This window comes from Leptosomus discolor, chromosome 12, assembly GCF_034619465.1.
Source record: "Leptosomus discolor isolate bLepDis1 chromosome 12, bLepDis1.hap2, whole genome shotgun sequence".
NCBI lineage: Eukaryota > Metazoa > Chordata > Aves > Leptosomiformes > Leptosomidae > Leptosomus > Leptosomus discolor.
The window spans coordinates 4,265,345-4,279,374 of record NC_141402.1 but is presented as its reverse complement, the minus strand read 5'-3'; the positions used below and the strand labels follow the sequence as shown (position 1 = coordinate 4,279,374).

The 14,030-nt window shown below is 37.1% G+C and overlaps 1 protein-coding gene across 1 annotated transcript in view; it reads left to right on the top strand.

The window, feature by feature from the left end:
• The window catches only part of OTOG (otogelin), a 99,374-nt gene that overhangs the window by 49,020 nt on the left and 36,324 nt on the right, over positions 1 to 14,030 (top strand). The window contains exons 26-30 of the mRNA XM_086472395.1: positions 755 to 871; positions 2,323 to 2,479; positions 3,500 to 3,526; positions 6,387 to 6,554; positions 8,658 to 8,936. Of these exons, the coding sequence (XP_086328521.1) occupies positions 755 to 871; positions 2,323 to 2,479; positions 3,500 to 3,526; positions 6,387 to 6,554; positions 8,658 to 8,936 (748 nt within the window). The remainder of the gene's footprint in view (positions 1 to 754; positions 872 to 2,322; positions 2,480 to 3,499; positions 3,527 to 6,386; positions 6,555 to 8,657; positions 8,937 to 14,030) is intronic.

Below are 14,030 nucleotides of genomic sequence, written 5' to 3'. Positions count from 1 at the left end.
TGGTTATTAAAAATATCATAATCCATTAAGGAGAAGAAAATAATCACCTCTCTTTTTTTTTTTTTCTACACAGCACTGTAGTACAGAAAAGAATGCTTTACAATATTCTGAATCTACAAGTGTTTTTGAAGGTGTTGGTAGAACAATCAAGTAGTCACTTTTTTATGTAATGGAAGAATTGTGGGTTCACTTTAAACTGTTGACAGTTTAGCTGATCTTTCATAGCTGGGAAATATTTGACTGTGAAACCATAGCAATGGGAAGAAAATACATTTGTTCCATATGCTGTAAAGTTAAAAATTGAACTTTTTAATGTTGTGTGTCTGGTGATGTTCACACAAATGTTCCTTCCTAGTAGTTAGATTAAAAGATCTGATTTCTGACACTTCTAATGTACGTTGTCAAAGTGAACTTTATTATTTATGCAAGTTACACTATTTGGGTGTAAGGACTGCAGACTGGGACTGCATGGCAGCTCTGTTTAGACCTATATGTACGTATGTGTTTTTCTGCTGCTCTTGGACAAATGAAATGTCTTTAGATTGTGTACTTCTCCTTTTCTGCAGATTAAAATCCCCTTTTAATTCCGTATCTTAGTCTGCCTTTAGTTTCATAAATGATGCATTTATTTTGTGGTTTACATTTTTTTTTTTTCCCAAAAAAACCCAACCCAACCAGAACTATGCTTTGCAAGTTCAAACATAAAGTGATTATGAAACAAGTTTCTCACCTCGATTTTTGCTTTCTGGTTAAGTGTGTTGACAGCTCTGATATTCGAAATCCATGCAGTTTGAATCCCCTTAGAGAACCATTTGCCAAGAAGGAATGTGGAATACTCTTAAGTGAAGCATTTGAAGCTTGCCATCCAGTGGTGAGTTGTGGTCACGTATAGAAAGACGTGAAAGTGAATGTATCACTAGAGAGAAACTTTACTCTTCAACTCGCATAATTTTAAATCTTCATCTTGTCTTCTATAACACAATGATTTTGACTCCTACAGCAAAAAAAGAACATGAAGAAGGTCTAATCCATACCTATTTGGATTCTAAAATGTGAATGTTTAGTTGGAGCTGTTATAATCAGGACTATCTGCACTTAGCTGACCCAGACAGTAAGCTACTTTGGCACCAGTTTAGCATTCTACCATATGAGTAGTCCTATTAGTTCGCTTTGTAATTAATGCAGACAAAATTATAGCAAATTTGTGTTATCTTTTTTTTTCATCCCAAGCAGTATTTGCGTAAGCATAACCACTTGCTTTATTTTGATCAAATATACTACATAGCACACACATTTTTCATGCATATTTAAATAAACTGACAGTTTCTTCTAGGCAGTATCAGATGTGAAGAACTCGTTCCTAGAAGGAAAAATGCATCTCTCTGCTCACTCAGACAACCACCTAGGGAAGTAAATGAGCCATACAACGTGTTCTAACAATCAACAGGCACGGGTTCAGTTGGAAAATGAGGGGGACTGATTTCCAGAGCTAGGTCTTATATGGGAAATAACATACCCCAAGATGTTCAGGTATTGAGACTGTGTGCATGGCTTAAAGAGTTTAAGTGTCGGAATGGTTCCTAGGGAGAAAGGACATTTCACAAGATAGACAAACAGGAATCTTGCAGGGTTGCTTTGTATATTATTTTGGAAGAAAGGGGAAGCTGGTGTTAAAGTTGTGTTAATGTAATGTCCACTGCATAACATAGGTAGCAACTAAGTTCCTCGTAAGTGTATAAGTATTAGCCAAGTGTAATTCCATGTAGAATATGTAACAATTCAGTAAGAAAATTAGCTTTGACAGTTGTCTTTTGAAATTTTGTCACTTAAGACTTCAAAATAACTTAAGGGAAAAATCACAAATTAACCTGTGAAATTGTCTAATAATATGAAGAGAATGAACACTCACATGAAGAGTTTTCCATCTACTTTATTATTTCTTATATTTTTTGTATATGTAACAACACTTGTGAGGTTTATTGATTTGTGATCAGTTTAGAAAGAGTTTCTCTTATTTCATAAACTTCTTTGAGGTTTATTATGGTTTAAATATTACAAAACCATACAAAACACAAGCTTACACCAAATTCTTAATGTACATGTTCTTAATGGGTCATTGACTTCATAGTGTTACTAAGTACTGTACAAGATTTTAAGATGTGTTCTAATAAACTGTTTTTCTTGTGTTTTAGGAAACATTTAAATTAAAATCTTTAATAGTTCAAAGTCTTATATATTAAATTGTGAAAGTCAGAGCTTTGTATTGAGTTTGTTGAGAGTGTCTATGTGAATATTTTTGATAAGTGATATTTGTCTTTCCAGATTGACGTCACCTGGTTTTACTCAAACTGCTTGACAGATACATGTGGTTGTAACCAAGGAGGTGACTGTGAGTGTTTCTGTACAAGTGTATCAGCATATGCCCATCAGTGCTGCCAGCATGGAATTGCTGTAGACTGGAGGTCTCCTAGAGTGTGTCGTAAGTTTACTTAACTAGCAGTGCCAGTGGCTGCCACTGTTCGCATTTATGAGACCCAGACCTGAAAAATCAATCCCGTTAGGTTACCTGGGGGCATGAATTGAATCAGTAAGCTGCACTGGTCGGAAGATGGGTGGGTGCCTCTCGCTGCCCATATTTGTGCTTCTTCCCTTATTTGTGGGTGGTACTCTTCTATTTTTAATTCCTTGTCCTATGATGTGGAGGGAAAAGCCATGGGAGGAAGTCGCTATTAGGATACGGCATGCATCCCTCAGACCAAACTTGCAAAGTTAACAGCTGAAGTTGTTTCCATCTTCAGGAGGACTTTCCTTCTTAACAGGGTCTAAGAAACATAGCTGCCTTACTACTGCCCCCATAGCAAGTGGTGAAATATAAAGGTCTTCTGAAGAAAAACAAGTAGGTTTTTAAGCAGGGCTTTGTCGTTACCTTAGTATCCCTATTCAACAATGCTTAGAAGTTATAAAGAAATCTGAGGCCTTTTTCTATGGCACCCAGTGCAAATGCCTAACAAGAGGCGGTGATTTCCTCAAAGATGTGATTAAAAAGGGCAAGTTAGAAAGAATGAAAGGAAACAAACCTTTTTCAGACTTTGCATTTGCAGAGAGAGTATGCAGCTTACTCAAATCATGCATCAAATTTGGCATAGAGCAAGAAGGTTACTCTTAGTTTTTGATAGAAATGGTACGTGTGTTTTAACGTGAGCATGGAAAGACAGCAAAGCTTAGTCTTAACCACTAGAGGTCACAAAAAGACAGCTGTAGGTATGTAAGCTTAGTATTTCCTGCTAGAAGACAGTATCTTACTTAAATCAGTGTAGTTTAAGTTAGTATTTTATTTAAAGAAGTAAAGTAAATATTTGGCAATAATTTTTTTATGAATGTTAGTATATGATCTAACTTGGCCAAACATATGGCTTGTCCCTTAATCATAAAGGGTAATAGAAAACCTGTTTATCTGCAGAATGCCAGCAACTACATTTCTCTTCTTTTTATTTTTTAGCTTATGATTGTGAATATTTCAACAAAGGTAAGTCCTAAAGGAGCTGATAAAATGTCAGTAGAGTCTTTGATTTCTTTATATAAATATTAGTACTTTGTATAAAAATAATTGTATTAATGAAGACAGTTACAGATTATGTGTTAAATAGCCAAGATTGTTTTACTGGTTTATTTTTCTTTTTCAAAGGCTTTTAATTTCATATTCTGTTTTATTCCTGGGCCTTTCCCAAGAATACGTGTTTAACTCATTTTCTTTGCGTTTATGGGTCATGATTAAACAATTAAGTCATTAAATAATTAATAGACTATTCAACTCAATAGTACTAGTGGCACTACTTGCTTAAGGCATACTGCCGTTCAAAACTGATACTCCTGGGTCTGTTAAACCAATCATGATCTCCTCTGCAGCCTCCAGAGGGAGCGAGCTCTTAAGCTATTACAACTTTTTGTGCCCAAATGGGGAATAACTCTCCATTTAGTTATGTCTGACCTAGCTTTACGTTCCTGAGCGACAAGCGTTGTTGCTGCGTTAGAATGGCTCTCAGAAAGAGGCGCAAAACTTGTACAAGGTCCTGGAGTAAACCTTGAATCTGCGCCGGGTGTTGTCCTGCTGTGTTAACCCTGGAATCCATATTCAGAGTATTTCAAAGTTACCTTGTGAGTGACTGCATGGTTAGATATGGCATAAGGACAAGCCCTGCACGCCAGCCTGATGTGAGGAATGGTCAGGACTCCAGCTACTTATTCTATAATTCTTTGTATCAAGCTCACGTACAAACCTGTCTATCCAGATGGTTCACGATATTTTAGCCTTCTGATAGACTCCATATTGGCAGCAGCTCACCCCCAGAAAGATCTTGGAGGGGGACTTAGTTTAAATTAAAAGAGACTTGTGCAATGTGCCAGGCCCAAACAAAATGGCCAAGAAATTTGCATTTTCTCATATACTGACTGCTGGAAAGACTTTGAGTGGGATCAAATTGCTAACACAGTGGAATTTTATCTAATTCACTATTTAAGCCTTTAAATTAATTTAAATAAAGCCAGTTGAATGTAAGAAGTGGTTGCAGTTTTATGTTTCCTTTTTTGGTTTATTTTATAAAGGAAATTATGATCTTAGAGGTCTTTTCCAATCTTAATGATTCTATGATTTTCTGAAATATGATCTGATACTAGATAATCTTCTTGTAGTTGTAACAGATTGAAAGTGCAGTGCCTCTAACATCTGTGGTAGTAGCGAAGTGAAGTTAGATGGTAACATATACTTTTGAAGTGTGTTATTAGTTTTACTTGCTACTGAATTCTCACTGACAGAAATGAGTTGAAATAGTGGAGAGCTGTGCATGTGACCAGCTTGTAATAAACATAGTTATTATATACTTCTCACTTTGTATCTTGCTACTGTTTGCTAATCCAGCTCATCAGTATTCAACATAGGATGTTTCAGAGCCGACAATGGGGAAAAAAATCATCTCTATGCTGAGGATTTTCTTCTCTAACTCAAATACAGTAGCATTCCCCCAAATTACTTACTTTTGAAGATGGGAAGGTTAAGAAACTGTCTTAGACCAGAGAGAGGTTTTCTCTGTGTAACTTTGTCATGAATCCAGAGTGAAATAGTTCCAGTCCTACTAGAAGCAGGAGCAGAAGCCTTTTGTCTTTGGTAAGGGGAAGTTCTCAGCTGGTAATTGTGGTTTCTCAAGTTTTGGATGGGCCTGAGATATGAGACTTAAACATGTAATAATGTTTCCAGAACACTAGATGTTTTAAGTAATTTTTAAAATGTTTTTTTTCACTCTCTCTGCTGAAGGTAACCAGATCTCGCTGTACGTGTTCAGCTAGGCACGGGCTTGTGTCCTGACTGGCCGCTTATTTATGCTGTTAGAATCTAAAACTCTGATTGTAGTACAGCCTCCTTAGGATTTCAAAACTCTTAATAAATTTTAAGATTAGGGAGGACCAGAATATGAGGACAGGCTGCAAATTGCCATCCAAACTTTTAATCTGTTGGAATAGATTTTAAGGGTCAATGGTATTAGCTGCAATTATCAGCTGAGAAGTTCTGGGACACTTTGACCTTAGAAGAATGCTTACCAGGTCCTGGCTTGTGGTTGAGATGGTAGTGAGGTGAGTTGTTCAGGTGTGGCCTAAAAGGCCTGGTTTTAACAGAGAAGTTGAGAAAACTGATTTCGAATAACATGTAAAACTAAATGGTTTAAAATACTTTTCTGCAGTGAAATTGGACCTAAATGAGGTGTGACATTGTAAGATTTGTGAAGTGGTAACTTTGCATGCTTTTGCCTTTTTTTACTTATAGATAAAATGTGACCATTGCTTTGCTTATGATGCTGATTTCTTCCTGTCTCACTTCCCAGTGATTATGTTTGTATCTACACTGTTCGAGGAGTTCTGTGATACTTGATGACAACAAACTTTTATTCCCTGCAAATGCCTCATAATTTGGACACTAATAAAATAGGTTTTAAAGAATAGTAAGAAGTTTATAAAGCAGCTCACCATATAAATAAACAATTTAGAGGGATTCCAGGGTGGTCTGTAGAACACTGTTCACTTCTAAATCACATAACTGAGGGGTCAGCTAACTTTATTAAAGTGACTATGAAACCAAAGTGGATGAGAGGGAGGAAAAGAAAAAGCTAATCATGAATCTTGAAAATTGAAACTAGGTATTTTGGACAGTTTTCAGAACAGATATATTTCTGAAAGAGTTTGGCTTTGTTTTGGTTGCCATTATAGTTCATTGCATGGCACCTAGTGCTGTTTTTGGAGTGATGTGTTTTTTATGTGCTGTGTCATAATATTAAGAGCTCAAGCATTTGTGACACTTGCCATGAAAGATAATTCTGATTTTTTTTTTTTCTGAACAGCTCTGGGAAAGGGCCCGTACAAACTGGTCAGTTATTTGGATGGAGAATTTGTAATGGCAGTGAGGCTGGTGGATGGTGTTGTTTTCCCCATGAAAGATGAAGATACTGTTCCTGGACATGCAGTGAGCTTTATGCTGACTTCAGGACTTTATAAACCCAAAGCACATGGTAAAGTCACTGTAACCTAGAGGCTTAAATAAGGCAGAGCAAATTCTGCCCTTGAATATGAGCTTATGTTTAAGAATGGACCTGGGTTAAAAACTTTTCTTTATCTGTCAACTGATTGTGCACCTTAGTGTTGTCTGACAAAATTACCGTTTGGGTGGTTTCAATTAGATAACTGTAGCTTTATCAATAGATATTTTTAGTTGAAAAGCAACAGTACCCCCTGCCCCAACCTTCAGAAGCACCACACTGGTGTTGTAGCCCAGTGCTCCAGATACGTGTTGCTCCGTCTGCCTTTCCTCTGGCAGAATTGGGACATGGGAAAGAAGGGGAGAGAAATGATCCAAGGAAAGTACTCTTTAATTCAGTCACTTTGCCACCATCGTTCATTGTCTGCCAATGTACAGAGATGCCCATTGGCGCCAACCTGAGCTGTGTAAGGGTGTGTACTGCAAATTTGTCTCCTTCAGGTCCTGACCTAAGTTTCCACTGAAGAAATGTGTTGCTTATTCAGCAAATGAAAGAAGTCTTGCGTGCCTTCAGACAGGTGGAGAAAACCTGCAAGAATAAATTCAGCACTTTGTGACATTGATTAAATGCTGGAGTGGTCTGCATACACAACTTCAATGCCCACAGAGCACTCGAGTCTCAATACAGTTTTACTGCCCAGAGTAGGGGACTTCAGCCTGAAGGTGGCTGTCTTTGTGTAATCAAAGAAGGGACATGGGTCAGTTGAAAAAATGACAGGCATTTGATTAGTAATACTGCTGTCTGTAGAACTGAGACAAGAACCTCCTGTAACAGAATATCCAGGGCCAGATTTCTTTTATTAGTCATAGTTTTGAGACACTTGTACATTGCGTTCAGTTTAGGTTTGGAAAGGGAAGGTCAGTCCTGTTGTTCTATTTGCAAGTAAAAACTTTTTGCTCAGAATTTAACCTGGCAAATGGAATTTATGCCGTATACAATTTGAGGAAATTCATCGTTTGGCCATGGAGGAGTTTGTACAATCTATATGATATTTTTCATATCCATGTCTTCATTTATATGACATTCTTGGTTCTTTGGTACCTCAAAAATTGATGTGTTTTATCAGTTTCAGACAAATCATAGACAATAGAAAGTTTGGGGCATTGATGCACTGATTGGCTGTACGGCAGATATTATAAATCATGTTGACTATCCGTTTTTACTTACCAAATAGCTACTTGCCACAATTAATAAAAAGAATTCACAGGTGCCACTATGTTTTTCAGATTAATTGAAGTTTTTATGGGCAGAAAACAACCTGGTCTTTCTGAAGTGTTATACCAGAACCTGACAGTGTGTCTGTTTAATAGAGATCATTTGTTTCCTATGCATTCTTATTTTCAAGAAATGTTACCCAGGCCTGGAGGGTTAGTTGATTTTTACAGTACTTCAACAACTGTTTTCAAGAGAATAGCAGAGTTTACAGCAAAATAGAATGAAGTAATTCTCTGAGCAACAGATGCCTGTAACAGGCTCAAGATCTGCCACTCTGCAGTTGGTTGTGGAGAGGCTTGCTTGAAATCAGCAGTACTGTTTTCAGGGTAAGGTACCACGTGGATACATTTGCCAGAAAACAGACTTTGCTGTTAACATTCTTAGGGGAAGCGCTAGGGAGCTGACTGCTTAGAAAGCTGAATGCAAAATACATTTTTGTAATTGATTTTTAATGAAAGGCGGAGCTCTTAAGCTATAAATTTCTGATGGCAAATGTTGCTTGTAAAGCTAGTTAGATGAAGTTGATCTTATTATTAAATAAATGGCTTAGTGGAGGCTGAAAACTGAAGTTCTGCTTGACTGCAGGGCTATATTCTCTTATCCTGGTGTGGGCAGATGTCTTAATCTGCTTGTATTCCTGTTGAAATCTTTAGGGTATTTAGAAGACTAAATATCAATCAGAATCTAGCACTGAAATCCATATGTAGTATGTTTTCTTACAAGATTCAGGCTGTCTTCACTGGTAAGGCCAAAGGCAGCTTTCATTGCTCATGCTGCTATCAGTAGTTGTACACCAGAATGAGTTTAGTCTATTATGTATATATCAGCAAGTAAGTGAGTTCTGTGTGGTTTTTTTTTCAGATTCCAACTTGATTTCGTTTGAAACGGCTGAGAGACCAAACTATTTTCTTCAGCTTGTCTCAAATAATACTCTTGTCCTTTCTAAATGGAAAAAAAGCGAAGAGTATCACAACAGATCTACATTTGTCATTCACAAGAATACATGGCTTTCAGGATACAGTTCCTTTGAGTCATTTGCAAAACCAGGGTATTTCATCCACATTTCAGCCTCTTCAGTTGAGCTTTTAAAGTACCATCATTCAGAGGAGTTCAGACTGTCAACCCTTTTTAAACTTGTAGGTAGGTAATTGAAGTTGTATTTTATGAACAGCAGTTTGCTCCTTGTGAAAATACAGGGTAAATGGTATTGGTATTGGAAGTGATGAGATTGCTTACTTTTCCCCTACATCACTGGGAGCTGTAGGTAATCTGTGACATGCGGACTCAAAATCATCTTCCCAGAGCTTTGTAGTGAGGATGAGATTCTGTTTTCTTGTCAAAAGCCATTAAATAGCCTAACACAGAACTTTGCTGTGTTTGCCAACTGGGTTTGGAAATACATAGCCTAGTGCATAGTTTCTGGGCAATACTTGCTTTGTAAATGGTGAGGAAATCCTTAGGCAGTAGAAGATTCATGCTGATGAATAATGGATTCACCAAGGCAATAGGAAAGAACTGAATGTATCTCTAAAACCTAAGGTCTGTGGATGATGTTTTCTCCTCCTTTCCCTCTGATTGCCACCAAGAGAGAGTTTTCTGTACAGTGCATTCTTATTGCAAGTGTTGTGGCCTCCTCAGAGGTCATGTAAGCCAGTGCTAAGGGCATTGCCTGTAGATTACACCTCTCAGACCTCACGTTTCCCCTGAAAAAGACCTTGACCTTTATCCACATACCCACTCACAGAGTCTCTGCCTTTTGGGATGTTATCCACTAGTGTTTCAGGCACCATCTAAGTGGAGGTATGTGCCTCTTACTGGGGATCTAGATGTCTATTTCTCTAATGTTTCTTGGACAGCTACAGCTCTTGAGTACACAATGTGGACTGCTGTGAGACAGAATTGACAGATTCCTATTCCTGTAATAGTAGTCCCATTCCACTGAAAAATAAGGATCAGAAATGCAGGAGATATTCTTTGGACCCTTCATAGGAGCTGGATGCAGAAGTTGCTCCTACAAGAACTGATGACAAAAACACACATTAAAAAAAATCACTAGGCAATCATGCTCTTTCTGTTTTGGATTAGTAAGAAAAAGAAATAATAACTGTTTTCACATATTCTTAAACACTTGGGAACCATGTGCTGAAAGCAAGATGCCTTACAGGTCAAGAACAAGTTTCAAGAAGTTATATTGGCCTATAAAATAAAGCAAAGCAGATTGATCATGAAACCACCATTTGCTTTAGCATCTGCTTGTCTTGATACATCAAACACATTCATATGACTTTATGGACTTCAGTGATGACTACTACCTGCTGAAACCACTGGCCTTTGTGTGGTATATAAAATTCCCAAGTCACTACAAGTGTTTATGTTCTAATTTTTTTTTTTGTGCTGTAATTTTAAATCCAGTAGTAATCTGTTTATTTGGGTAGCAAAAGTTTTTCCATAGGTATTCCTGGCAATGCCATTTTTTAAAATCAGTTCTTCATTCTCTGAACCCAAAATTTGTTTTACAAACAAAGGAAGAGAATGAAATACTGTGTTAAAGGAAGCATGGCCTGGCCATGTTTTACAATGTCCACGTTGTATCTCAGCACAGACAAATCTGAAGCAGGCACTGACTTCTATGACAGAAGAGGCCAACTGTATGCCTCATGGAGCTTCTTGTTATTGAAACATTGAATTAAAGTGTTAATAGTGGCATTGTGAATCCGCTGATGTTTTGTGCTGCGTTATGCTGACAGCCTAATGCAGCTGTTGACTGGCACACTCCAACTTCAGAAAAAATGACAGATTTTGTCATTGCCAAATGCCTGTTGCCTCTTGACAAATGCTTGTAATCACAGAGCTGCTAAGGGTTTTGAACAGCGGAATTATAGAGCTAATGCTATTACCAGGATGTTCGTACAGCATTTCAAGCAAGGAACTTTTTTTGGACATAACAAAAATATCTCCTTAGTCTTTTATCTTTGAGGGAGGAATGAAGAAGGTTAAAACATGTTCCAATTCTCAGTGGTCATCCATTAACACAGAGTGGTATGTCTTTTCAAGTATGAAGTCTTTACCCTCCAGTCATTATAGCAAAAAATCCTATCTATGCCAATGGAAAACTAAAACAATTTACCTCAGCAAGTGGGATCAGATCAAATAATCAAGAGGCATTTCATTAATCACCACATCCGAGGGCTTGGGTTTCAGAGTTTTATAAGCAGAGAAACATAGGGCTTGAATCTTTCTTCAGTGTACTTTCACAAGGGCCAGCCTGCTGATGTAGGGTAATTACATGGTCTAAAAATACGGCAGCATTTGTTTAAGTTAATGGAAAAGTTACACCAGCTCCAGAGTGCACAGGCAAAAGTGTATTGAGTTTCCTGCTGACTATTGTAAATGCTTTGCATATTAGATCAGAAACTCTTGAACCGTCAACAGCTATTCCTGCGGAATCAGAGGATAAATATCGGGAGCAGAATAATAGGCCCAGTAAATCCCCTTGGCCAGAAAGTTCCTCATGAGACTTCTTCATGCTCTGTGACGCACATTCGAAAGGAAGAATTTTAAATGACCTGATCACCACAGCAATAGATACATGTCTGTTTAAAGTCAGCTGACGAGTCACTTTTTCCAGTTTCATTGCAATAAATATACTTTGACTATAAATTGCACAGATATGATGCGCTAACCCTGCAAAGTATTTTCCATGAGAAGCCACTTCAGTTCTTGAATTGGGTTATTTTCATTATACTTAGATTTGTTTGTAGTATGTTGCCACAAACACTTAAGGGTTTGAGTTGATAACTGAATTTGAATATCTAGAGAATACTTACTCAGAAGAAAATACATTTTGCATTCTATGCAGGAATTTTTACCGGCAATGGATTGGTATGCGGTCAGTCAAAAGAAAGAATGCACTTAGTCTTACCAGATGGACAAGCACAGAGGTGTCATGTAAGAGCGATCAATTCATGTTTGAAATTGTTGGGAAATTAGTGGATGTAGAGAATTGATGATCTTTTTATGGATATAGCTGCAGTTTCCTTACCCTTTTATAAAATAAAGTGCTCAAGCTAGTTACCTTTTGCCTTTCACAGAATTATCATAATATACTTTACCCTTTTAAGATCACTGTGAGTTAATTTTATATATATTATAAAAATATGACTTGCCCTATATAAATTCTGCAGCAAAGTTTTAATAATGTTAGTAATGTGCTTTAATAGGTAACTTGCTGTAAATATAAGGCCTGTCTCAGAAAATTTTCAGCTAAAATTAAAAGTCTCAAGATGCACTAAGCGTATGCACACTGCACAGAGGTATTTATCAATGTTTAAGTTTGATAGAGAACATTTTTGGTTCATTTTAATGTTAGTATCTTAATTAACTGAAACATGTTCAGAAACAGTAGAAAACTGAAAATGAAATTAACTTTAATGAAAACCTTTTTTTACAAAAGCATCTTGCACCTTAAGTCAGATTTCTACATAATATCGTTGAGTATTTTCACTTCAACTTACTCTCATCCATCAGTAGAATCAATTTTCTAGAATGTCCTGTTTTAGTTATATTGAGTTGCTCTGAAGTTTACTTTGAGCTCGTACGCTTTGTCAGTCCAAAAGGTCATGACATGGGACCTGGGCCTGGATAATGCTGAGCAACTGCTGTTGTACCTGCAAATCCTGGGAATGTCACTGAACACATCTGCTTGATAGCTCTTGGAATCAGACTGAGGTTATTGTAGAATTATAACGTCTTTCCTATTTATACCATGAACACAAACATTCAACCTCCCATTTTTGAGTGAATAAATAGGAGGAGATTAAAGTTATTTTAACAAGATTACATTCCTCTAACATCATAATAGTAAACTAAAACAAACGCATTTGAGGGATAGATAATTATACTTTCTTTCAGTGATGTTTTGACTGGGCACAAAGTTCAAGTTTTCCAGTGATACTTGCTTACATTTCTTATTGCAGAAACTTAGAAGTCATGGGCAGAGTTCATTAGTAGCTTGTGTCTGTTAAGTGGGTAGATAGGATTTCATGTTTCTAAACTTGTAACTGAGGACGTAGGCAACCTACGTTACTAAGCAGAGTTCTGCTGCTGTTATAAATAGAACTAATTCTAAAGAAAATTTTGTTCCTATTTGATTTTTTTGAAATCCTTGGGAAAAGTAGCAAAACTGAAAAGTGTCAGGTGAGAATGAAAATCTTAATACTTGATTTTTTTGCATTTTTTTAAATGTTTTATTTTAAATACAGTCTCTTATTAACATTAGGACATTTAAATTTTTAGGGTTTTTTTTAAATTAAATAGCCATTTTTTGAGCATAGCATGAAATTATTCATAATATGCAGATTCTGACAATGGCAAATTTTGTCCCTGTCAGGTAAAAGTCAGCATAGAAAAAAAAAAAAGGCGGCAGGATGGACTTTGTCAACAGGAGTTGTTGACAACAATTGTTGACTTGTCAACAGTAGGAATTGTCAACACACGAAGTGGCCAAGTTACTAAGAAACGTTATGACTCAACAGAACACCACGGTCTTGTCAGTGACAAAAAAAAATTAAAATTCTTCATTAAATGTTAGCAACAGTTCTCGTTACCACAGAAATATTTTTGCAAGTCACGAAGAAAGAAAATCCTAAGTTACAGGGAACAAAATGGTTCTGTGCTGTGCAAGCAAGTGAGAAAACAATGGGAGTTGGGGGATATCTTTTAACATATTATCTTTGGCCTTGCGTGTACATGCATTCATACAGAAGCTTTCTGCAGTACTCTAATGTCAATATGCTCAGCTCCTGTTGGGTAAAAGAACTGTGGGCTCAGTTGAGATGTCAACTGGAGTGACTGTCACCCACGGCATAATCGACCATTTTGTGAAGGATTTGCTGCGTCACTGAACAGATGACAAATGCTGGTAGACTTCACCAGAAGACGCGTGCTTATTTTCAAATGCCATGACAAATCTTTCTGAGGAACACATGCCTGATCTAAGCAGCTTGAGTCATTGTCTGTAAACTGTGTATCATTCTTTTGTTGTGAGTGAACTGTGCTGTTGCACTGAGTACAGTAAGCTCATATTACTGTTTGCTGGAGGGGGAATTTAAGTATTAAAAAAATGGGAAGCATGTGGTGGGGATGGCTCATTAGCATCCTGGCTAACATAAAGCATTCGTGCCATGATACTGGCAAAATCCAGAGTTTCTGAGCTGTGGTGGTTTCTGTCATGGG